Here is a 25,963-nt window from a genome sequence, read left to right as displayed (position 1 = left end):
CAAGGCCTGCTGGCACTGCCTACCCTTTTTATCCCACATGAGACCCCCTAAATTAGTCTGAAGTAAGTTCCATCTTCTGCCTTCAGAAGGCTCAGGCAGACCTGCCCCAAGGCAGGGCACGCAGTGGGCACTTAATTTTGCATCCGGTGAATGCAATGATAACGTCAACGATTTGCATGTTATCTCTCGTTACATGGTATCCAGCCGTTCATTTACCAAGGTTATTTGTGTTTGCACTTGAGAGGTGGGGGGAGGCTGGTGGCAAGAGGCAGAGTCCCCAGCGGACTCAGGCAGAGCCTCAGGAACGGCAGGGCAACAGGGATGGACAACACGGAGGGCCACACTGGGGAAGACGGAAGAAGCAGAACAGGGAGAAGTGAGGAAGGCTCCCCACAGCCCAGCCGGGTGTATAGAGGCAATAACAGGGCCACTCACCTGGTTCGACCATATAAAAGGGAAGGAGCATGTCCGCAGGGAAGCGAGGAGGCCTGGGGAGAAGAGAGATGCACAGGCTTTTCTACCTTTTCTAAATTTCCGCAGCACAGACAGCTGGAGAAACCAATTTTTAAAAATCACCTGCTTTCCATTATGGAGTCAGATTCCCCCTTTTATTACCATCTCTTTTCTCAGACTCCATGACAGCCTGTTATTGGATTTTTAATCTGATGAAATTGATGTTGAAGGAGAGGAATGTATTATTTGAGGCCTCAAGGTTATGTCAATTTTGCTGGTTCTCAATGATCCACATTCTGTGTCGGGCCCTACATGAATGAGGCTCTCTGGGGAATCCTAAATGAGGCTGGGGAGGCGGGGGGAATGGGGAAGGTATTCGGGACTATCTCTCCCCTCTGCCTTTCTTCACTTCTCACTAAGGACCAGACCTGTTTTGTCTCACTAAGAGAGAGATCCAAGAATAAACAGTCCAGAGAGAGTGCTGACATGCAACTCTAGCTCAACAGCTAGCTCAGAAAGAGGCAGGGAGCAGGGGTCTGATTTGGGGCGGCATGTGAAGGGAAAGGGCGGAAGCCTCCCCACGGTAAATCGAAGTTTCAAAATCTCCATACCTTCATACGCACGGCTTCCTCTCCCGGGACTGCATTCTGTACCCCTTCACCCCTTCTTTGCTTGTCATACTCCTACTCCTGCTCCAAGACCCAAATGAACAAAACCACCCAATCCTGTACATTTCTAGTTATATTACATAAAGATCTATAAAGAAAAAAAAACACTCAACTGAAATAATGTCCCTTTTCTTACTACCTTCCTCATACTTCTCCAAGAAGCGCTAGTTTCATCCTCCTCTCTTTTCCTGCCTCTACTATGGCATTTATCTCACTGTTCCAGAGTTTCAAAAAGATCGCCAGCACCATAGCCAAGTGATTAACAGCACAGATACTGGAAGTAAAATCACCTGGATCCAAGTACCAGTTCTGCCATGTGCCAGCTGTGTGACCTGGTGCAAGATACTAAACCTCCAAGATCCTTACTTTCTTCACCTATAAAATGGGGGTAACAGTCCATGCATCATAGCGTTCTTGTAAGAATTAAATGTGAGTTGCTTGAAAGGGTGTCTGATATATAGTTAGCACGGTGTAAGGGAGCTACTACAATATCGTTCACCTTCTGAGCTGCTCACTCCCTGAGAAGCCAAGCCTGGGTCTGATTTTAGCCTTGGCCTCCAAACTAAATAAATCTTTGCATTTAGTCTGCTGACCAGTGGACACAATGACTTGGCTCACAACACCACCCTCACCTTTGCCCCAGGACTGAATTTGGCTTATGCCAGGAAGCAAGGACAGACAGACAAGAACAACTTAAAAAAAAAAAAAGACACACATGAATAAATTCTTGTTGCAAAAAAAAGGAAACAAATAAAGAAAAATCAAGACAAAAGAGAAGGTGAAGTGACAGAAAGATAGAAAATACAAAGCAAAAGCTTCCCCACATCCCTTCACACTCCCCTCCCTGGAAACCATCACTGTGATCAGTTCACTGTCTCCCTCTAGGGCTCTCTATGCCCTTTCGGGCATGCAAAGAAATAGTTTTGTTTGGCTTGGTTCTTTCTACACAAATGGGATTCTTTGGGGGTTTCTTGATGGCAGCTTGTTTTCTCTGGAGAGCAGTTGTCTTCAAGACCTTGTCCCAGCTGCAGAGGATTTTATAGGATGGCTTTACCTAGTCTGTTTTCCTGCTGACGGACAAACTAAATGATGATTTCATTTCAGCACATCTTCCGTCATATGAAATTATCATATAAAAATATGAATTTAAATCACAATAAGAAACAAAAACACGAGTTCTTGATTTTTTTGGTATTCTAATTTTTTTGTTTTTATAGTGGCTACAACAATAATCATAAAATGTTCATTCCTAGATTTGGTTCTAGATACTTAAGTAGCATTATAATAAAAATAATTTAAGATAAAGTTGGGTCTATACCTTGCATTTCTTTTTACAGACAAGCTTTTGGACCTTGGACAAGTATGTAAGTCATATAGTGCTATGTAACAAATTACCCCCAAACTTGGTAGCTTAAAACAACACACATTTATTGTCTCACCATTTCTGTACATCAGTTTAGCTAGGTCCTCTGGCTCAGGGTCTTATAAGTACAATCCAATTGTCAGCCAGTCCTGGAATCTTCCTTGGATGTTGGTCAGAGACATCAGTTCTCTGTTATGAGGCTTTTCATAGGGCTCTTTGCAGTGTGGTGGCTGGCTTGGCCACAGAGCAGACTTAGAGACAGATAGATAGCTAGATGGAAGTCTTAGTCTCTTTGAAACCTCATCTCAGAAGTGACGTTCTATCACTTGGGCCATATTCTAATCGTTTAAAGCGAGTTCAGAAGTCCAGCTCTCACTCAAAGGGAGGGAATTACATAGGGTGCAGACACCAAGGGGAGGGCTCATTGGAGCCATCTTAAAGGCTACTTGGGCCACATATCTTGGCCTCCCTGTACCTGTTTTGTCATCTGTAAACATACACCTTATAGGTCATAGTGAAGTTTAAAAGAATTAAGCTATGTAAAGCACTTAGAACAGTGGCACAGGATACAAAACCAGTGAAAAATTCGTAACATACACTGTTCAGTACACAGTCCTAAGTCCATGATGGTTGTTCCAGAAATACCCAAATTACTCACAAGTCTGAGCATGAGAAAGTACCTCAGAAACAAAAGTACTTTATAAAAGTAAAAGTTCCTACCATAATTGCCAGGAGGCGTTACGGTCACCTCCAGAATTTCCCACAAGCTTTCCCCTTATCAGAAATTTCTGTGTAGCAAGCTTCAGTGCACTCCTGAGTCATCTTCAAATCTCAACAGAAAAGCCCAACCACACTTTGCTTTGAAAATGCACACCATTTGCCCTGAGTGCAGAAGTTGTCCAATTTGCAAAACCACACAATTTGTAAGTTACAGAAAGAAAAGCAAGAGCTTGCCTGTCTAGCTGAAGCATTTTTCATTGTGCTCAGCAGTTTAAGGGAGATTAGGGGCTCACCTGGGAATTGCTTTATTTAAAAAATAAAAATAAAAAACAAGACCCATCCTCGTATTTTAAAGAAAGAAGGCTACCCAGTACACCCCTCATCTTTAAACAGTAGCACAAAGGGGGAGAAGGGTTAAGGAGAGGTGTCCTGCTTCATACGTATCCCTTTGTGCAATCTGGACTCAGTGGGTGGGGGAAGAAGGCCAACTTGTCACCCAGCAGATGTGGTGAGTCATTAATCAGGAGATCATGAAAGACTAGGGGACCCCCCCCCAACACCTCCCCAGGCCCCAAGGTCACATATAAAAACAAACGTGGCAATAACAGCAACTCCCAAGAGCAAATAAACACAACTCCATGTAGCACACATCCCCTTATGACAAAGAGTGTCCTCACTCACAGTGGCCACTGTGCAAAGGCCACCTTCCTCTGGTTCAAAAGCCCCAAGGAAGGAACAAGGAAGAAGTAGGACCAGAAAGGCCAGTCTGGCAACCTGGAGAGAGGTCACTGATGTGGGTCAACCAGCAGGCCCATCCACTCTTGTCCCACGTACCTTCAGCAACTGCTCAGAAGATATTTTTTTTTTTTTCCCTTAATTACCCTGGTCAACCTAATCAAGAGGCAATGACGTAAAGGAGGAAACAAGAAATTTCTTCCTGCCATGGGAGGCATCTGACAGGGTAAGAGTGGATGGGTTAGTTGTATTTTTAGAAAAATAAACCAATTGTCTCTGCGGAGAACTGTTTTTCTTGTTCTTTGTTTCAATGTCTCCAAAACCAAATTGCTTTTTGAACCACCACGGCCTAGCTGGCTGGAACACTGGAAGCCCATGCCAACATGGCCAGGGTGGGAACCTGCTTCTCCAGTGAAATCCTGTATAAGTCCTGGGAATGTGGAGTATCTGCACTGAGAGGCAAGAGGTAGAGAGAAGGAAAATAAATTCTGGTAATAAATTCTACTCACTTTGGTTTTAAATTAAAAGTAGAAAATATTATATTATCTCCAATAAAAGTGAAACTGTGAGTGATTTTTTTTGTTGTTCTATCGTTGGCACTATTATGTTCTGTATGCTCTGAAATGGTAAAAATGAAATAAATACGATTTAATTTTTTTTCCTTGCAAGATCAGCTAAGGAAAGAATTTATGTAAAGTGTGCCCACAAAATTCGGTGCCTTATTACAGGCTCTACAACTGTTTTCTGATTGTGTTGAGTCGGCTAATCTCAACTCCTTAATTAGACTGTAAGTAGGAGTTGGGTACAAATGAAAGGGCTATAGACTAGTGGTTAAAAGGGGGCTCTGGAGCGTTTTCCAACATAATCAGCTGTTTTATCTTGAGCAAATTAATCTCCCTGTGTCTCAGTCTCCTCAACTATAAAATGGAGACACAACAGTAACCTATCATGTAGCGCTGTTACAAAATCCTTAGAACCATTCATGCCTGGCACATAGTGGGCACTCGGTAAATATTAGTTTTTAGTTTGTAGTCCCCCAGAGTACCCTTCCAAAAACTCAGATTCAGCCATGTTATAGTGCTACTCTTAAAAATCTGTAGTGGTCACCACTTCTCATGTAGGTAAAGACATAAAGAAAGGACTTACCAGGCTCCATGCACCATCCCAACTTGGAGGCAAGTCTCAGTAAATCCCCAAATGCATTCTCTCCCTGTCCTTTAGCTCCTGATACAATGTCTTCACTCCCATTCCACCCCACCTATTAGTTATTGGCATTGCTCGCTTACTAGAATGAAAACTGGACAAAAACCACTCTCACAGCCCAAACAATGGCTGGTACATAATAAATGTTCAGGAAACATTTACTGAATGATTGAATGACATAATGCCTATTTTTTTTTCAAGACTTAAGATCAGGGGCGCCTGGGTGGCTCAGTGGGTTAAAGCCTCTGCCTTCGGCTTGGGTCATGATTCCAGGGTCCTGGGATCGAGCCCCACATAGAGCTCTCTGCTCAGCAGGGAGCCTGCTTCCTCCTCTCTCTCTCTCTCTGCCTGCCTCTCTGCCTACTTGTGATCTCTGTCTGTCAAATAAATAAAATCTTAAAAAAAAAAAAAAAGACTTAAGATCAAATTTCACCAATTCTATGCATGTAGTCCTTCTGGATGCCTAAGATTAAAGTTTAGTTCTCCTGTTTATTTAAGTTTATTTCTCTCTAACAGGCTATTTCTTACATGATTTTATTCATTAAATATCCAATAATAATATATTTTTTAAAATACCTGACATTGAAGAAGTGCTTAGGATAGGCCAAGTTTTTGGCATGTTTCAAACTTATTTAATCCTCACCGTCCCATTTATAAGGTAGGTGCTATTTTTATTCCACTTTTACAGATGAGGTAACTGAACCGCAGAGACATTAAAGACCAAAGCCACACAGATGGCAAAGGCAGGGCACCGTTCTTCACCCAGTCCTGACTTTTGTTCCTTAGCATCGTCTGTCCAACAACGAGATATCGGATTCCCATCTAGGTAGCACCTTTCCCCAATTCCAGCGTCAGTGGTTCATCTTAGGCACAACAGCCATTAGACTGGGCGCATACAGTATACATTAAATTAACGCGTGGTTCTCTCTGGAGTATCGTGTACCATCTCTAGGGCTTCCGCCGCGCCTACACCTTGTCTTGGACTTCCACGGGATTTCAAAGACGAGGACGCACCGCGTTGTATTGGAGGGTTATCCAGCCTTCCTAAAGCCTCAAGACCCAACCCACCTTTCTGGCACTCCGCGTGACCTCGAACTCTCCTTTTAACCAACGCTTTCCATGATCTCTGTCCCTAATCTGCTATCAAGTCAGAGGCGCTCAAATCAGCATCGCCAGGTCCGCCGGTAAATCAAAGAGTTTACCTCCTCCCTCCCCACCACCTCCCCGCCCCCCGCACCCAGGGACCAAGACTAAGGTCCAAGCCCACCCTTAACAGCCCAGCACTAGGTCCCGTGCCCGCTGCCGACCCAACCCGAGCCCCTCTCCCTGCTCCCGCCCAAAGCTTCGCGTCCTGACCCAGCGCTCTAGACTCTGCCCGGCCGGCCGCGGCGGCACTCCTCCCCTCGCGTGAGGGTGACTCAACCCGGGGAAAGAGAAACCTCACGGTTTTTTCCGACCTGTCCGGGGGCCCCGCGTCCCGCCCCGCCCACCACCCAAGCCCCCGCCCGCCTAAAGTTGTCCTTCTGGTTTGCGCCGGGGGAAACGCCGGCGTGGCTCCCCGGGGTGTGGCCAGAGGACTTCGGCGACGCCTTGCCAAAGGGCGGCCCCCACCTCAACCCGGAAGGCAGACCCCCGCGCGGCCGCGGCGAGCCGGGCATGCTCACTGGCGCGGGCCGGGCCCGCAGCCTGGGCAGGAGAGGCCCGCGCTAGGCAGCCCGCTGCGCTGCCAGCTGGACTCGGGCGGAGCCGGCGCCACAGCGCAGGGTGGCTCTGCCGGTCCCCGCGCGCCTGAGCGGCCGCACACGTGTCCAAGCGTCACGTCCGCGCGCGCCCCCGGGGCTTGCGTCAGCTGCCGCTCCAGAAGCTGGTGGGCCGGGGTTCTGCGCACCGCTCGGGTTCGGGGCCCGCGACGCCGCCGGGAGGAGGAGTCTGGGGGCGCGGAGGGGTGTTCGGAACGTCGGGGGCCGCGGGGATCGTCTGCGCAGCCCAGCCCCCGGCCTGCCCCGCGCCGGCCGTCTCCGCTGCTCGGTTCCGGGCTGGGCGCGGTGGCGTTGCCTCAGAGCCTGCCGCCCGCGGGGCGTGCTCCGCCTTGACCCCGGCGGCCCCGCGGCAGGCAGGCACCCGCAGTTCCATGGTTGGTTCGGAGCGCGATGAGCCGCCCGTCCTCCACCGGCCCCAGCGCTAACAAACCCTGCAGCAAGCAGCCGCCGCCGCAGCCCCAGCACGCTCCGTCCCCGGCTGCGCCCCCGGCCGCCGCCACCATCTCGGCTGCGGGCCCCGGCTCGTCCGCGGTGCCCGCCGCGGCGGCGGTAATCTCGGGCCCCGGCGGCGGCGGCGGGGCCGGCCCGGTGTCCCCGCAGCACCACGAGCTGACCTCGCTCTTCGAGTGCCCGGTCTGCTTTGACTATGTCCTGCCCCCCATCCTGCAGTGCCAGGCCGGGCACCTGGTATGTAACCAATGCCGCCAGAAGTTGAGCTGCTGCCCGACGTGCAGGGGCGCCCTGACGCCCAGCATCAGGAACTTGGCTATGGAGAAGGTGGCCTCGGCGGTCCTGTTTCCCTGCAAGGTAAGCCCAGGAGCCACCCGCGCACCTCCTCCGGGCGAGCTCCCGGAACTCCCGTGTCCTCCAGCCCACTCACAGGATCTGAGAGGCAGGTGGCATATCTCTCCTATTTAAAAAAAAAAAAAAAAAAATGTTTACACTTGTCCACCCTCCCCCATGCCCACCTGTCCACTTAGGGAGTAACTCTGAGCTGACAGTTGTCTGAGCGCTGACCCCGGACTAATTGGCACGCGATCGCTTTAGAACACATCACAGCTCTCGCCGCCGGGTGCCTGCGTACCCTGCAGAAGTGTGCTTGGTGTGCTCGGTAGGGCTAGGCTGCACCAGTCAAACTTGGACCGGGAAGCTGACTCTGGGGGATTGAGGAGGGAAGAACTGGGCCAGCTGTACGCATCCTTTACCAGCGCTTGGCTTGGAAGGATTGGTACTGGAGTCCTGCGCCCTCCGCGCGCGCCTGACACGTGGGAGCCTTCAGGAGTGTAGCTAAAAAAAAAGGGCGCCTACAGCTTGTTTTCTTCCAGCAACAAGAAAACCCTGCAAGCCACGCCTTTCCCTCTCCTAGCCTTCCAAGGATTGGGGAGATATGAATTTGTACTAAGTTGGGGTGAAAACAAGAGTTGAGCAGGAATTTAACTGGAAGGACACGCGAGAACTGTTACCATTCTTCCAAGGCCACGACTTTATTTAGTTTATAAAGTTATAAGTGCTCTTGCAAAAAAATGCAAACCACTAAGTCTTCGGGAAAGTCAAGGAAAAGACCCAAGACCTCTCGCCCCCTTTCCCACCATTGTTAGGTTTACTGTGTATCTTTATAGATTTTTTTTCTAGCCATATTTAAATACATTTTCACAGCTGAATATAAAATCGTGGATTCAGTGTGCGTCAAAAAGGTTCATACACACACACAGTAGATTGAAATTCTCCAGAAATAACCTGGGCAAATTGCTGTTTTAAAGCCATATTATCACACATATTTTTCTGTGTCCAAAACCTAGCTCTTCCTCAGTGTATTTTAAATGACTGCATAGTTTTTCATTGTGTGATCATATTTTAGCATCTGTTTACTTATATCTACCACTTAAAAATCTTTCGGAGTAGTTTCAGAGACATACCTTTCTATTATACCTCATTATAATTTAGCGCTGGACCCTAACGTTCATTTTCTAAACTTAGAAATGGAAATAATGTCATTAATACTTTTGAGTTGTTTTTCTTTTTTCTTTGTAAAAGAAACTGTTCTGCCTCTTGGGCCATCTGAGCTGTCTTGCATTTCTTCTTGGTGCTGCTTATTTTTATAGGGCAAGAGCTTATTTTTAAATTAAAAATAGTCCACCAGAGAATTGAAGCTCGGAACTGAAGTCAGTAAAATGAGTGATTTAATTTGGTCTGTGCCCTGCCACAAATCCAGTTTAAAATAGCATATTCAAATAAAGGTTTGAATCTGTTTGGGTTATGGGTTTTCAGTTATCCTTAATAAATTAACTCTGCTTTCAGCCACTTCTTCTGTAATTCTAACTAATTTACCCAGACCAGTAGTTGTTTCTCATGAAATCTGGATAAAATATTTCTATGAATTTTTAGGGTCATGAAGAAGGTGGCAGCCTAGTGACCAAGAGAAGATTTGGTGATAGTTGACATATCAGTTGGCATTGGATGTTTGAGATGTATCTTGAGAGCGGTCAGGGGTGCCCCACTGGATTTCTGGGGAGCTGTCTTTTCCACTCACTTTTTCCTAGACCTTCAGTGACTAATAGAAGAAATGGCTTTAGGTGAATTACAGTTCACAAATGAACATTTGGTATCAGTCGGTATTCCATAATTTATTTTTAAAAAGCAATCTCATAAAAGCATTTTGTTGCTCCCAGGAAGAAGGGAAGGAAACAGTTATGCTATATAAAATGTGGTTTCACTTTCGGGGTCTAGGATTATGGTTCCCATTGAAGCATGTTTTCTCCTAAGGTGTCATATGCTAGTGAGGCCCTTCTCGAAGAACAGTTCTCTTGGGAATCAGAGGTACTCAGTGTTTCTGACCATGTCAGTGACTCTCCGAGTCCCTATTCCATATGAATGCAGTTGGGGAAAGCCATCACTTTGCAAGCTGAAATTAAACAGGGTCAACCACTCCCCTACAGGCCAGGGGCCAAGTTTAGAAAGTGATCTTAGAGTCACTTCTGTATGTTAGATTTATGACGCTGGAGAATGCTTCCCTCAACTTTGGTTGATCAGTCATTCGAATTATTAACAGGACCACTCAGCCAGTTAGATCTGATAAATTACAGCAAGCACCAAAGATATGTCAGTTGAGGAGGGCTAAGGGAAATGGGGAATGGTAAGACCTGTGTCAGACTTCAACAAATAGGTCTGTGTAGCTAGCTAGCCCTTGGCTTGTGCTTGCTCCTGGTAATTGTAGGGACTGCCCTGTCACTATGCCTACTCTCAGAATCTCTCTCACGTGGGCTGCCTCATGTGAGAAAAACAATGTTGGATGAAGTACCAGAGCCCAGGTCTCAAGAGGAGCGTGGTGCTGCCATTGTTTGCCTGAGAGACTGCTTGTCCAGGGCCTTGATTTCCTCACCTATAAATAAAGGGACTGAACTGCTTGATGTCTAAGGACCTGTAGCTTCTAGAATACCATGGAAACAAGGAAGGCTATATGGAATGGTTACTGGGTGGCTTCTATGTGCCATCTACTTTGCAAGGGTCTTCATTTATTAGTTTGCCTTTCCGTTCTCCTGGTGAAGAAACAAATGCCTGTAGAGAGATTACGTGACTTGTCAAGATCAGTAGGCCAGGTCATGAACCCACGTCCCAGAGGCACGCATCCTATGTGCTACGTAGCGATTTTGCATCTGAGCTTTTATTCCAGGGCTCCACGTTTTAGCTTACGGTTGACACCATTCACGAAAGAAACCATCCAATTGGATGAATTTGCCAGCTCTGATGAGAGAATCCCAATGAGACAGCACACATGTTCGCTACAAACTTCACCGGCAGGAATTTCATAAGGCATGCATGATGGGAAGGCCAGGGGAAATAGCCTACAAACCTGATATGGGGGACATGTCATTCCAACTCTGGACTGTCCATGCTTCAGTTGGCCCCAAAATGGATTTGTTGCCAAATAGGTTCCTTGTTGAAGTATGGGGTCACTTAATTAAAGGCTAGACTGTTGCCAACATCTTTGATAGAGAGCATCACATGCATTATTAGCTCAAGTCTCCTTTTAAGAAAAGGATCTCTATCAGAGTAGGGCTCTCTTCCACTTGTGATATTTTTAGGCCATTCTGTGGCTTGCTGTGCACCTGAGAAGTTTTGACATCCTGTTCCCATATCTCAAACCCACCATCTCTCAGCAGAGCATGGGCGTAGGGGGAGAAGTGAAGGGTGACACATCTGTGCCCCCACTCAACAGTTTATTTTATTTTAATATCAGCCAAGTATTTCTCTCCACAACTGTAGGTAATGCTAAACCACTCCAGCCCACTTACACTATGATACGTTTTTCTCTCCATTTTTTTTTTTGGTTTGTTTTCTCTAAATGTTTCCAGTAGCGCATCTCCAAATAATTACGGAACTGGAAAGCCTCAGCCAGACAAGTCTTCCCTGTGTTTGGATCATGACAGCGTTGTTTTTATTCCTTAAAATAAAAAGTCAAGTCAGATAACCCAGTGGAAAGTCCAAGCCTCCTCAGTGTGGACAAACCTAAAGGCCAGCAGGGGCAGGTGATGCGAGGGAGAGAGGTTCCTGACACATGTCCCCAGAGTTCAGGAGACCTCAAGGAGCAACAGAGACGGGAGCCAGGGAATACACCTCTAAAGAGGACCAGGGAGGCGAAGGGAGGATGCGGCCTGCCAGACCTTTGGGTTTTTTCAAGAAAAGCCAGAAATCTGAATTTTTAAAATGTGGATCACTCCATTTTCTTAAGATTGGCCAAATTCATATTTAAAGCCAGAACTTGCAAGCCAAACCCGCCACATCTGCAAACCAAATCCTGCCTGCCAGTGTGCGACCTCTGATCTGGTTCCCTCTCTGAAAGCATTCACTGAGCCTGGAAGTTCTCATTTTACTCTTGCCATATGTGAGCTTTGGAATTCTGAGAGGTCCCAACTGTAGGTGATTTTGTTTTTTTTTTTTTTTTAAAGATTTATTTATTTGACAGAGAGAAATCACAAGTAGACAGAGAGGCAGCCAGAGAGAGAGAGAGAGTGTAGGTGATTTTATAGCTTATTTTCATCTGTATTTTGCCAAGAGAATATTCTAATCTGGGCCCCTGGGAAACCTGAACTATTGTCCTAGTGACTAGATTTTTGACTTTGAACAGGTGAGTTTCGTTGGACCTGAGTGTCTTTAAGAGAAATAGCTAGACTAAATCATTATATCAAGAATGTTTTGGGGCACCTGGGTGGCTCAGTTGGTCAAGATTCTGCCTTTAGCTCAGGTCTTGATCTCAGGGTCCTGGGATCAAGGACCATGCCGGGCTCCCTGCTCAGCAGGGAATCTGCTTCTCCCTTTCCCTCCATCCCTCCCCACCTCCCATGTGCACACTCACTTTCTCTCTGCTCGCCCTCCCACTCTCTCAAAATCTTTAAAACAAAATTTTAAAAATATTTTTGTGCCCTAAAATTTCAGAATATAGTAAATCTAGTAAACTGTTCCAGGGAAAAGAGTGCTAGGCAAGAACTGGGTCCCCATCCTTGTTTGGTTTGACCTCAGTCCAGGCACATACTTCCCTGAGCTTGTCTGTTCATCATTTAAAAAGAGTGGAGGTAATACCTAGCTGATGGGTGCTTTGAGATCAGATTAGAGCTGGGAAGTCTTTGCTTCACCAGTTCAAATGGAAGGTGGGTGGTAGAGGGTGGTTGCTAGGTGATGGGTGATCAGTCACCTAGAAGTCTGAGAGGATACCAGAACCGTTTCAGAGACTTTTCCTTCATCTAAAAATTTCTCCTAGGACAAAAATCATTGACTTTGAGTATTGTCCCTGTGGTCTTCACCACTGTGTGGAGCTGGACAGGCTTACTGATGAAAGCAAGTGCTAGCAAGCACCACAGTCCACATACACTGATGGTGAGGCACAAGATTTTCAAGAACACAATTGACAGAAATTTTCAGTGTAAAATTAAGAACAGAAGCACTAGGGGCACCTGGGTGGCTCAGTGGATTAAAGCCTCTGCCTTCGGCTTAGGTCATGGTCCCAGGGTCCTGGGATCAAGCCCCACATCGGGCTCTCTGCTCAGTGGGGAGCCTGCTTCCTCCTCTCTCTCTCTCTCTGCCTGCCTCTCTGCCTACTTGTGATCTCTGTCAAATAAATAAATAAATAAATCTTAAAAAAAAAAGTATAAACTTCTGAGTTAGATGTATCAGTCCATTTAAAAAAAAAAAAAAAAGAGCAGACGCACTAGAGCACTTGGGTGGCTCAGTTGGCTCAGCATCTGCCTTCAGCTCAGGTCATGATCCCAGCATCCTGAGATCGAGTCCCACATGGGGCTTTTTGCTTAACAGGGAGTCTGCTTCTCCCTCTGTGCTCTCTCTCAAATAAATAAATAAAATCTTCAAAAAAAAAAAAAAAAGCAAGAATAGAAGGACTAGAATGCTATGTCAGAGCACTGACATTTAATACTAATTCTTTGTATAATTGGCAGCCACTTTTCACAGGTTGTCACCTCCTACAGCTAGGAGTCAATCATTATTACTTGAAGTTGATACGACCAGAGAGGGGAAAACTAAAAGGTACAGCAGGCGTGGCCTATAAAATGCCCATCCTGAGATTAGATTTGATTATGCTGTTCTGTGTTTGATCCCTTTATTGAAGCTCCATGCAAACTGCTGTCCGCATATAACCACAGTAAGTCTTCCCTATAACATGTCTGAAGAGCCAGACCCGTGCACCTGACAGAATGTGCAAACAGTGGCATTTCTCATTCAAACTCCTAAGGTCCCCACTCCTCGAGAGAGGTGCACATTTGCTAAAGCGAATGCCCGGCCTTCGGGGGCATTGTGTATTGCTGGCAGGTTGTGCAGGACGTGATCATACATGGGGCATTAGCATGTGACAACACTCTGCACGCCCTGGAAAAGAAAATAAGAAAACTGAGAAGTTTCCCTGATTAAATGTATCTTTATATTAAACCTGAGAGTGTACTTTCAAAGGCTTAGGAGAGGTACTGAAAATTCACTAGCAGAATTTCATCAGCTTTACCCCAGATGATCCATTAGTTTTTTTAAAAATTGAGAAAAAGTTCTCCTTTTCAGTTTCTGCAGTGATTTTTAGACTGTATGGTATCTGTGAGAAAAAGGTTACCCACCCCCAGTTTTCAACCACAGACACTGTAGATGGATGAAAGATACACCTGTGTTAAATGTGTCAGCTTGGGCCCTATTTTAAGACTTTGAATCAACAAGTTAGTATCTCTGGGTCATTCCTTCACAAGGCCACCTCTTCCTCTAGCACTTTGGAGGGAGGCCCTATTTGAGCCTCCTTGTCTGGATCCCTGCTCCAGCCCTGCACCAGGAGTTTGGGGACCTTTCCAAACCTCAGTGGGTCCTTGGTAAAATGAGGTATAGATTTGGTTGCTGTGAGGATCCAGCATGGTAATAATTTATGCAAAGAGCTTAGCACAGCCCAGCACAGAAGAAACACTACATGAATGTGCACATTTAGAAGCCAGCAGAAATCGAATGGCAAATGTCTGAGGTCAGGCCCAGGCATAGACTTGAAAAAGAAAAAAAAGAATCTGTTTTCTCCCACTGATTCCCCCACTGAGCTGCTCTTCCCTCCTCCCAATCATGTAGGTTTTCATATAGCTGAATACATTGGCCCTGGCATTGGTTTTACAGGGACAAGACTCACTTTTTTCATTTCTTTAATACTTCTATGCTTTTAGAAGAGAAAGTCTGCACTATGAAGGAAAAGCAACAGTTTGCTCATGAATGAGGAAGGGATGGAAGATCCTGATGGGGTTATGTAGGGAGACTGGTGGAGCCGCTTATGCAGAATGTTGTTTACCTTGTCTGAACTAGGTATATGATCTCTTTAAATTACTTTGTCAAGGAAACAGGACGCAGTATCCTCTTGGAGAGATATGCCTGAAGTCATGTAGTCTGTCCATGACTATACATGGAGTTTCTGGGGACAGAAACTCCAGAACTGCCCCTTCTATAAGAAAGCTCTCTGCAGCATGGGGTTTGTCAGGGTTCCCTGGGGCAGAAGGAGGAATTTTTTGAGCCCAAGATCTGAATTAGAATTACCTTCTCTGGATGAAAGTTAGTGAAGTTAAGATGTCAGTATTTTCTTAGTCTCGCCACTTTGTGAGGGTCCTGGTACCGAGTGACACTGTCTTCTCATATTAGTATCCACGGAAGCTTTACGGCCTCACTGGCTGAGAATTCGTTGCACCACCTCATAGTGGAGGTAAGGAATCTGCCCTTTGGGTTAGTGAAGATCCGCCAAAGTTCTTAGAGGAAGGATGCTAGACAGATGCAGGGTGAGCATCACAATTAAGGCACAAGAAGAGAGTTCACTTTCTCCTGCTGCCTAGATCTGAACTTGGTAAGAGTCCAGGGATGAGCTGTTGACAGTTCTGAGGACCCAAGGACCCTGGGATCATGACCTGAGCCGAAGGCAGAAGCTTAACCCACTGAGCCACCCAGGCCTTCTGCTCTAACTGTATTCTACCAGTGGTTGTAAACTCATTTTAGGCAAGAGGAATATAGAGCCATCTGAATGACAACAGTATCATTGTTTGTCCATTTATGTGAGGTTCCAGAAAAGCTTCAAACACGCCCACCCCAAATAGTTTTTGTAAATAAAATATGTGAAAAGCATTTATCAAAACTAATGAACCCACAGTGACTGAAGTCTGAAACATTTCTCTTCCTATGATCTCAAAGTCTATTAAATTTTTAAAAATTCTAAGTTCCATAGTAAGACTTTTAATTAAAGTAAAATTAACACATGCAGTGGAGAATAGTCATCTTCTGCAGGTAAATCTAATATTTATCCATTTACCTATGCATATCGGGTGGGTGGGAAACAGGTAACAAATCAGTAGATCAATAAACAAAATGAGTAGACCCATAAGATAATGAGAAAATAACATGGGATTATCTCCACTGATATTTTGAGGGCAGATTAATGCACTTTTAGTCACAAAGGAGCTAGTTTGAGTTGCTAGAAGTCCTTTTTAAAAGGACTTTTTAAAGTCCTTTTTAAAAGTGGTAAAGTCTAAGTTTAACCTCTGGTTAAAATGTAATTTTCATCATGATTTGGTTCTATATGAGACTTAACCCATTCAAACAAGTCTCAAGAGTGGAGGATAAGAGACCTCCACCAATAGTCCCCTAGTTATCTGCTGATCAGACATAGTAAGTTATACCACCAGGATAACATCCTTCTAGCTGAACTCATACAACTCCCATTCCATCTATGGGTTCACCTCTGCTGTAGTAATAGAGGTTTTCCTGTGTGAGCAAAAGGGGACATGGGTAGCTTCATTCCTGGAGCCTCTTTCTGACACGTCTGGAGTCAAACACAGGAGTTTCCTGTGGACCACTAAGTGTGGTGGAGAATGAAACTGCAGTGGCTGGGGCGGGGGGAATACACACACACACACACACACACACACATACACACGTATATATATGTAAATATATAAATATTTAAATATACAAATATATTCATGTGTGTGCGTGTGTGTGTATTTATTTATTTATTTATTTCCCCCAGGCCCACAGATTTGTGAGGTGCCCATAAACTCAAAGGATCAGAGGAGCAATGGAGAAAGCTTGTCTTCCATGGGGGGCAGGGAAGTCAGGAAGTGTTGGTTATTATAACAATGATGTCTCCTTCATTGAAAAATTTTACTGGTTCACTACAATGAGTTCCAAGAGCTTCTAGTAAAAGAAGAATGATTGGTTTCCTTCTGCTGACCTGTAGATACACACTTAAAAATATATTTTCTTAAAAAAAAAAATAACAGCATTTCAAAACTTAATTCATTGAATGGACTCTGCCAAAAGAATCTCTATGCCATAAAGGATAAATATGCCAACTTAGCCTTTGAATTCCTTTTTTTTTTTTTTTTTTGACAGAGAGTTAGAGAACACAAGTAGGGAGAAGAAGAGGGAGAGGTAGAAGTGGGCTCTCCACTGAGCAGGGAGCCCAATGCAAGGCTCGATCCCAGGACCCGGGATCATGACCTGAGCCAAAGGCAGACGTTTAAATGACTGAGCCACCCAGGCACCCCATAGTCTCTGAATTCTTGAATATGTTTTTATTTTTACATGATTTCAAATTTCCACAAGTCATAATAATACAAAATTATTCTTATATACGCTTTATCCACATTCACCAGTTGTTTCCTTTTTGCCCCATTTGCTTTATCATTTTGGGTGCTCTCTATTCATACATTTATTTAGCCATTTCAGTGTAAGATGCAGGCATCCTGCCCCTTTACCCCTAAGTACTGCACTGTTTTTTCCTAAAACAAGGATGTCTTCTTGTATAATTACGGTCCAGTTATCAAAACGAGGAAATGTGGGGCGCCTGGGTGGCTCAGTGGGTTAAAGCCTTTGCCTTCAGCTCAGGTCATGGTCTCAGGGTCCTGGGATTGAGCTCCGCATCGGGCTCTCTGCTCAGCAGGGAGCTTGCTTCCCTTCCTCTCTCTCTCTGCTTGACTCTCTGCCTACTTGTGATCTCTGTCTGTCAAATAAATAAATAAAATCTTAAAAAAAAAAAAAAAAACAGGAAATGTGACATGTGGTAGATACTAGTATCGAATCCACAGTCCATATTCAGACTTCCAGTTGGTGCCCCAATAACACCCTTTGCGGCAGTTTTGGTTTCCTGGTCCGGGGTCCTGCATCACATTCAGCCGTATGTGTGTGCCTTTTGTGATCATTACAGCTCATGAGATGGACAGAGAAGCACAGTTTGCTTGTGGTTACCCTCAGACAAGATCATTGCTTGCATTTAATTCAAAAGTTTATGAGCATCAACAACAGAATATTGAGTGTGCTTTGTTTTTCCTGAGACACTGTCCTTTGAGGCGCCGGCAGAAACTTTGCTAATAAATTTCAGTTTCCTAGGAGGGGTGAGCAGGCGGAGGCAAGGCGGTTACCCCATGGTCCCCAAGCAGGGACTGCCTCTGCCCAGAGCTCAGGGCACCTCCATTGTAGTAGACTCTTGGTTGTTGAAGCTCCGGAAATCGTTCTTGCATTGCACAGACTCACATTTAATTAAACCAGTCACAAGATCCGTGACCTTCACTAGCGCTCCCGCTAAGCAAGGTTACTCTGTTGATCTACTCATTCCATAAACAAACACAATGTCACTGGTTTATTAGGTAAATAATAGGTGTCTAGTGTTTGTTCTCCAACATACCTCATCACATTCCTGTGTAAACGGGTTTCTGTGCCAAAAAAGGAAAAACCCTCCTTAAATTCAACTGAAATACAACCTTCATACCCCATGCCCAGGAAAAGAATTGGTACTATTCACCGCTTTCTACAAAGACTTAAAAAGGTGGCAGTGGGTCATACATTGCCCTCTGTGGCAAAACATGTTTGCACAAGACTTTTGAGCCACTGCCACCTGAAGAGTTTCTAAAGAGAAGCCCGAACTTTTATTTCAACATTTGTTTCTCATTCTGCTGGGTCATCTTCCCCCTCCCTCCCTCCATCTTCTTGAGCTTGTGCCTCGTTTTGTCTCTGGCCCTCCTCCCCTGAAAGAGGTTTACTTAAAGTGAATTCCCTCCTCACCCCACCCTCAGGGGAAAGGAGCAGCTGTTCCCCTGTGGAGAAATCTCATTTATAGCTGTGGACATGCTCCCAGGACACACAGGCAGCCCAGGTGCCTTGTCTCAGGAAGAAAGTGCAGGAAGAGCCAGGCAGCTCCAGCAAAGTGGCATCCTTTGAACCCTCCCTGTGTAGTGGGCCAAAGGCCCCAGCCAGTGTGTGAAAAGTGAAACCTCAGCTCTTTCTTGCCAGGTACCAGGGAAGCCGGGAGGGCCTGATTACTGGTTACTTACTTGGGAGGCACTACTCCTCCTTCCTTAGGGAGAGGCGCTCTGCTCTCGGGGCTGTCTTTCTCCTTGCAACCCAGGGAAGAAATCAGTATCAGAATCTGCTTCCAGAAGCAGTTCATCCGTGGACCCCGGGTTTTGTGTGGAGTAAGTTGGGGACTGGAGCTCAAGGCAGATGTGAATTCTTTCTTTTACTTCCAAATACTGATTCTTTGATATCTCAGCGATCATGTACCACAGAAGAGCATTCGAGGAAGAGGGGGGCATGCAGGGCTCTGCCCGCAGGGTGGTGGTGAATGGCCCCTTGCCGGGATGAGTCAGTCAGTCTGTAAAACGGGTAGGACTAGCACCCTAGCCTACCTCCACAGTTTGCAAACCACCAAGTTCTAGTCGTGTGTCTCAGCTGGCGTCCCTGGGCCTTCCTGCGGAGCACCGCTGGGCGGGGCAGTGACCAGCTGGACCTGCTTACTGGTGTGGGCCCCTCCTCCCAGCTGTCACTGTGGCTGCCCAGCCAGGTTTTGTCATCCATCAAAATCAACCCCAGGCTGCTTTGCCCTTCCCCAGACATTTGGCCATGCCTATGACATTTCTGCTTGTCACAATGGGGGAGGGGAGGAGTGCTACTGGCCTCCAATGGATAGAGGCCAGGGATGCTGCTAAACATCCTACAAGTGCAAACACAGCCCCTGCCACAAAGGATTATCTGGTCTAAAACATCAGTACAGCCATTCCCCGACTTTGAATGTTTACTTGACGTCACTTGACGTTGCTTTTACAGAGGACCTGTTTGTGTTAACCCAAAGAAATCCAAAGAGGATTTTCACTATTACCAAAAAGGAAAAAAAAAAAAAGGCAGAAAGGGAAAATAGTGCTCAGCATTTCTTTTGCAGTGCACATCCTGAGCAGCAGGAGTGGCCTCGCCAAGCTCCTTTACTGGGACCTACACTCAGCATCTCAGCATCAAGATTCTGTAGCTTTGAACTGCATCTGTGAGCATCTGTGCTTTATCTCAATTGATTTTGTGCATCTGTTAGCAAGATGTATCCTTAAGTATCAGAAAAGCCCAAGAGGAGTTATTTTCTGGGACTAGGAATGCTTGAAAATTTTTCCGTATAAGTTAATGGTAGTTGCTTCTTTGCCTTATGCCATTTGTCTTCCAAAGGGTTCCAATTCAATAAACTGAATTGTCAAGTCCCTGAAGGAATCTGGACCTGTCTTCTCATTTAGGTTTTATCCCCACTCTTTGCTCCGCTCACCCCATGCTAGAACCAGATGGAACTGCTCCATCCACCGTCCACTTTGCCCACAGTGAAGTTTTCCTTCTCTACTTTTCATCCCAGCCCCACTTGGAGATCACCTGTCACCTTCTTTCGTCTGGTGGTCCTTCACCCTTCGTGTACCTGTCTGTACTTCCAATATTTTGGGGTTGTTTGTTGGTGCTCAGCGGTATGGCCCTTCTCAACAGGAACCACCACGAGGGCACAATCTGCAGCTAATTCCCTCTGTGTGCTCTAGGACAGAGGTTGGCAGACCTTAGGAACCCTGGGCACCTGTCAGGAAGACCCAAGCCAGGCGTCAGGGTAATCTGGGTGTGCTGCTCAGAGGCACCTAGATGGTTCTGCAGTATCAGGGAATTCACGGACCCCAAATCCTCCCTCTGATCCCTGGATGAGAGCCCCTATTCCAGAACAAGACTGAGACAGTAACAAGGATGCAGTATGGTGTAAAAGTGTGTGTATCTAGTGCACGTGTGAGTGCATGCCTATTTAAAGTGTAGATCTTCTCGTTTTAGAGATATTCTCTTACCCAGTGGCAGTGCCATAAAAGTGGCACCAGTGGTCATGAAGACACACCTTCACCCATGATGGAAAAGAGAAGGAATAGATTGGCTTTAAAGTTCAGCTTGTTTAGGGCGCCTGGATGGCTCAGTGAGTTGAGCCGCTGCCTTCGGCTCGGGTCATGATCTCAGGGTCCTGGGATCGAGTCCCGCATCGGGCTCTCTACTCAGCAGGGAGCCTGCTTCCTTCTCTCTCTCTCTCTCTCTGCCTGACTCTCAGTGTACTTGTAATTTCTCTCTTTCAAATAAATAAATAAAATCTTTAAAAAAAAAAAAGTTCAGCTTGTTTAGAAAAAGCAGAGTAAGCTCCTCACACTTTAAAAATATGTTTATTTAAGTTAATAGAGGCTGTAGCAGGACCTTTTTTTGGTAAGGTCTTTGTCCACACAAATGCTCAGTAATGCCTTTTCTATTTATGTCGCTTGGGGCAGATTCCCTGTTCTCTATATTTGGGTCGAAGGAAGAGTGTGTGGCTTGTAAGTCAAACCAAATAATTCAGAATATAAATAAATATTCCTACCTGAGCTCCACAAGAAAAAGTTCTAAAATAATCCATGGATGATAAATATTTGTTGTACATCTGGGTCCGTGAAGGGGGAGCGGTTTGGGGGCTTTGGGTCAGGGAAGAGATGCGGGTGGTACTTCTCTGTACGCTCTTTGCCAGAGTCCATTGCGTTCCGGGAGTTTTCTGTGGGCAGCTGTGGTAAACAGCCCATCCTGAAACTTCTTCAGATCCAGAGATCAGGGGCTTATTTCACCAGAGAATGTGCCGGGCTCTGAGCTAATTCTTGCTATTTTTACTGCATGGAATATGTGTGTCTAAAGTGGGCACAGATGCCTCGCCCATCACTCACAGAAGAACATCAGAAGGTTGTGTATTTCTAGCCACACTCTAGATTTAAAACACAGGTAACAGGGATTGGGGTGTTTTAGGGCCTTCCTGTTAGGAACACCAAGGAGAAACATAAATGAATAAATAAATTTGTTTCTCCTTCTGATGGTAAAGTTTTTTATACCTGTGCTTTTAAAATCAGTCCGCGGAAAAAAATAAAAAAATAAAATCAGTCCGTGGTTCAGGTTCAGGAAGGTGAATAAGCGTTCCCTAGGGGCAAAGTCCGTGACAGAGAACTACCTCTGCCAATATCTACTATAGGTGGATATAATCCACTTGAGGTTGAGGTGCAGGGGAAGAGCCAGCTGCATTTCTTTCTGGAAGCCACCCCCTTTCTTTCTTTCTCCATAAGAATGGAGCCAGCCTTCTCAGCTTCCTCTCGGTGACTGTAGCTTAGGGTCCTGTATGGAGAAGATACTGGGTGCCTGCTTGTTGCTAAATAAACTCATCTGCAAAGGTCAGAATTTGACCGACTTCAAAGTTTATAAGGGGTTTATTCCCTTGGCAGGGTAGAGACAACCAAAAACAGATGTGAGGCTTTGTTTTATAGCAGATGGTCATAGTACCTTAGACACAGGACCCAGCCCTGCCCTCGTTTGCTGTCTTCCTATCTCAGGAAGGGGTGGGAGGCGCCCAGGGAGGTAACCCAGACAGTTCACCTGCCACTGTGTGCTCCGACTCCTAGTTTCACCCAAAAAAGGTGATTCAGCTCTTCTAATTCTTTGTAAGACAACAGCGTGGTTTTCTGGACAAGTGTCTACTTGTGGGCCAATTCCCCATCTGGTATCTAGGAATTAACACTGTCATTCTTGTGAGGGTTGGGAGTAGGAGTCTAATTCCTTTCGGTGTGGTCCTTTCCCAAGATAGGTGTGATTTATTCATCAGGAATGTCATCTCAACAAGGGAGAAAAAGGTTTCGTCCCTACCCTATTATGGCAGCATTGAGGGACTGACTATATCAAAATCCCTGCCTGGGAGCCTACCCTGGGACCCACTTCAGTTCTCCTGCCCCCCAGGCCTGTCATGAGGGCCGACATACGTGGTCATGAAGATGGGTGCTGGGACATGAGGAAGCGGTCTGGGCCCTTCTCATTTTAACCTCCACTGGCTGGAACCAAACTAACCAACAGAGTCCCAAGTTAGTACCCAAAAGTATGTCCAAAGCCCCTTGGGATTGGGGTATTAAAAGGTGAAGAAAGTGAAGGAATGTTTCTAGCAATGGGAAGGGGGTCCAGCCCTCTTCTACCCTGGCTGGTCACTCCAGCAGGCAAGAGCGGAGACCTGAAGGGCAGCCTTCCCACAGCCTTCCTGCCAGTCACCGATCTGAGCTAGGAAGAAGGGGCAGGGGACAACCAAGAGGAGCTATACTGCTTTCCTAATTATCTTCAGGTGAAAACCAGTCTAGAGGCAGTATATCCCTTGCCCATCCATTTGCCTAAGCCATTGTAAATTGTACAAAATTCTTTAAATTCACAGAAAAAATGAGGCAGGCCAGGTTTTCTAGAGCTGGCTCAGCAGTCTTATTGGAGATGTTAATAGTAAGAGAGCTTCACGTTTCCAACGTTACGTTTGAACGTTTTCAACGATGCTGTCATGGCTTGCAGTCTGCTCCCGGTTAAGAAAATTCCCCTGATTTTATGGATTGGCGGTCCTGATGACCAATAATAACGGAGACTCTTTAGTCTTACCTGGTTAACTCCCCTCCAGCAAGCGGAGTTGGAATGAGGCTAGAGTCGAAGCCCCCGAAAGCCAGGTGGGTGACCCCCTGTCCGAGGTCATCCCCCGTAGGAGTTTGGTGCAGGCGCAGTGGCTCATGGCGTCTCTTTCCCTTCTTGCAGTATGCCACCACGGGCTGCTCCCTGACCCTGCACCACACGGAGAAGCCAGAACACGAAGACATCTGTGAATACCGTCCCTACTCCTGCCCTTGCCCCGGAGCCTCCTGCAAGTGGCAGGGGTCCCTGGAAGCCGTGATGTCCCATCTCATGCACGCCCACAAAAGCATCACTACCCTGCAGGGAGAAGACATCGTCTTCCTGGCCACGGACATTAACCTGCCGGGGGCCGTCGACTGGGTGATGATGCAGTCGTGCTTTGGCCACCACTTCATGCTGGTGCTGGAGAAGCAGGAGAAGTACGAGGGCCACCAGCAGTTCTTCGCCATCGTGCTGCTCATCGGCACCCGCAAGCAAGCCGAGAACTTTGCCTACAGACTGGAGCTGAACGGGAACCGGCGGAGACTGACCTGGGAGGCCACGCCCCGGTCCATCCACGACGGTGTGGCCGCGGCCATCATGAACAGCGACTGCCTTGTTTTTGACACAGCCATAGCACATCTGTTTGCGGATAATGGCAACCTTGGAATCAATGTGACCATTTCTACGTGTTGTCCGTGAGGCGCTGGAATTATCTGGGCACAGTGCTCTATGGGGAATAAAGGTTTTTACAGGTGTTCTATTCACTGGGTCCTCAGGGATCAAGACCCTCAGTTACCCCATGTTCTGTTTGAACAAGCAGCTTCCCATCTGGCATTAGTCCAGCAGAGTTCATTAAACAGGAATGAAGTCATTTGGAGTCTGTTCTGTGATCTAAAATCAACTTTATTATTACATTTTATTTACTTCCTGAACAGCACTTGACTGGTGGCTCAGGGCTCCGGAAGACCAGGACGTTAGGAATGGGAGGCTCCTTTCTGCCTGGCTCCCTCTCTTGGTCCCTCCACGTTGACAAAAGCACAGTGACTGTCAATAGATTCGTTAACTTTTACCTTGTTTTTAGCGGGGATAGGAATTGTTTAAATGCATTTTAAGCAGTGTTTCTCAAACGGGATGGCAAACCAATAGGCACAGAATCACCTGTAGTGCTCATCTTAAACATGCAGATCTGGGGAGCCTGTGAATTTAACCATCTCATCAGGTGATTCTGTTCGACAATAAAGTTTGAGAATTACTGGGTTAAATTGTGGAAAGGGTCCAGATTTTAAAGGTGCTTTACGATTGCCCTCTACTGATACTGTTTGTCTGTTTCATGCCCCCACCACCTACCATGCCCAGAATTAGAACCAGAACTGCAGATCCCCAGGAACACATTCCTGAGATTTGGTCACTCTCTTGTATTTGGGGTGAATTGCCTAGGAAAGCGAATCGTATGGCCACTGATAGGTGTCACATAATTAGTTTTTGCTCATCACTAGTACAGATGACCTGTTTACATGTGGCTTGCCTCAGAGGCCGTCCTTGACTGTAGATGGTGGGAAAGACTAGATCAGTAGAGTTGGAAACGCTTTATCACCAGTGTCATATGCTTGCTATTTAAAGGTATGTGTTGGATTGTTGTTGTTTTTTGCCACATTCACTTTAGTTTTTTAATAAATATTTTCCAAAAATGAATATCGTGCTGCTTTTTCCCTATTGAATAATGTTTATTTATTGGATGCCTGTCATGTGCAGGTGTATGAAACCTTGGCCTTGGACTCTCACTATTTCCACATGAAGAAACCGTCATTTGTCTAAGGTCCTGATGCAGGTCTGTGTTAGATCTGGGGTCCACACTCACTTCCCTGAACCACGCACTGTCCTTGGTGTTACTGGTCTCTTCCTTGGAAATCTTCTTTCAAGTGCTAGCACTAATGGAAGAAGAGTATTTCCCCTGTGTTACAGAATCAGAAGGAAGAGTCATGGCTAGAGCTATTATACGGAGTCTGGGGTTTGACCCAAGGTGACCCACTCTCACCGTCCCAACCCCAAACTCTCAAAGGAATTCAGAATATAGTCCCATGTGCCTGGTGGGGATAGAAGAGTGCTTAGCTGAGGGGCCCAGTGACATAGACTAGCCCCCTAAGAAGGGATGGCTTTAGAGTTGTTTTTATTTTTTAGGTGAGATGCAGTGTTGAGATTTTATCCAGGATACAGTGCAGGCAATTAAGGAATATTCTAAAAAGTTTCACTATACACAGGCCATAGACATTTCTTTCGCAAGAATTTTTGCCACAAACACTTTCATTGCATAACTAATTGGCAATTTTGCCATAAAAGACAAAAACCACAAAAAATAAAAGTTGGACACTCATTAAAAAGGACATAATGAAACATAAAAAATAACAAAATTAAAAAGACTCTTGTGGAATACAAAATATTTTAAGAGAGTGTGCCAGTGGGGTGCAGGGGGACAGAGGGGCAGAAGGAGAGGTAAAGAGAGAGAGAATCTTAAGCAGGCTCCATGCCCAGAATGGAGCCCAACATGGGGTTTGGTCTCACAACCCTGAGATCATGAACTGAGCTGAAATCAGGAGTCAGTTGTTTGACTGACTAAGCCACCCAGGCACCCCAGAATACAAAATATTTTAATGCATTTAAAATGTGTGTACATTCACCATAATACTGTACAGATAACCAATCTTCCTTGGTGGATTATACCTAATCACTGGTCTTCGAGTCTTTCCTTCATAGTATTATACTTCTTTTTGCTTGTTGTTCCTTGTTCAGCATCGTCTTTTTTCTTTTTTTGC

At 45.9% G+C, this 25,963-nt stretch overlaps 1 protein-coding gene and 1 long non-coding RNA gene across 2 annotated transcripts; one reads left to right on the top strand and one right to left on the bottom strand.

The window, feature by feature from the left end:
* Positions 1-6,672: 6,672 nt before the first annotated feature.
* On the top strand, positions 6,673-24,845 carry SIAH2 (siah E3 ubiquitin protein ligase 2). The gene is made up of 2 exons (XM_082729362.1): positions 6,673-7,709; positions 23,295-24,845. The coding sequence occupies exons 1-2, from the start codon at positions 7,293-7,295 to the stop codon at positions 23,850-23,852; spliced, it is 975 nt and encodes a 324-aa protein (XP_082585488.1). The 5' UTR covers positions 6,673-7,292; the 3' UTR covers positions 23,853-24,845.
* LOC309864044 lies at positions 13,037-23,271 on the bottom strand. The gene is made up of 3 exons (XR_014311353.1): positions 23,145-23,271; positions 14,955-15,175; positions 13,037-13,775 (listed from the first exon to the last, which is right to left on the bottom strand). It is a non-coding gene; the product is annotated as an uncharacterized lncRNA (long non-coding RNA).
* Positions 24,846-25,963: the final 1,118 nt, after the last annotated feature.

This window comes from Mustela nivalis (genome assembly GCF_964662115.1).
Source record: "Mustela nivalis genome assembly, chromosome: 1".
Taxonomy (NCBI): domain Eukaryota; kingdom Metazoa; phylum Chordata; class Mammalia; order Carnivora; family Mustelidae; genus Mustela; species Mustela nivalis.
This window is presented reverse-complemented; position numbering and strand designations above follow the sequence as displayed.

What these genes read in the sequence shown, in the direction of transcription:
- SIAH2 (XM_082729362.1), top strand. Translation starts at nt 7,293, where the DNA reads ATGAGCCGCCCGTCCTCCACCGGCCCCAGCGCTAACAAACCCTGCAGC. An exon ending in CGGTCCTGTTTCCCTGCAAG is followed by an intron (nt 7,710 to 23,294) that starts GTAAGCCCAGGA and finishes CCCTTCTTGCAG; the next exon opens with TATGCCACCACGGGCTGCTC.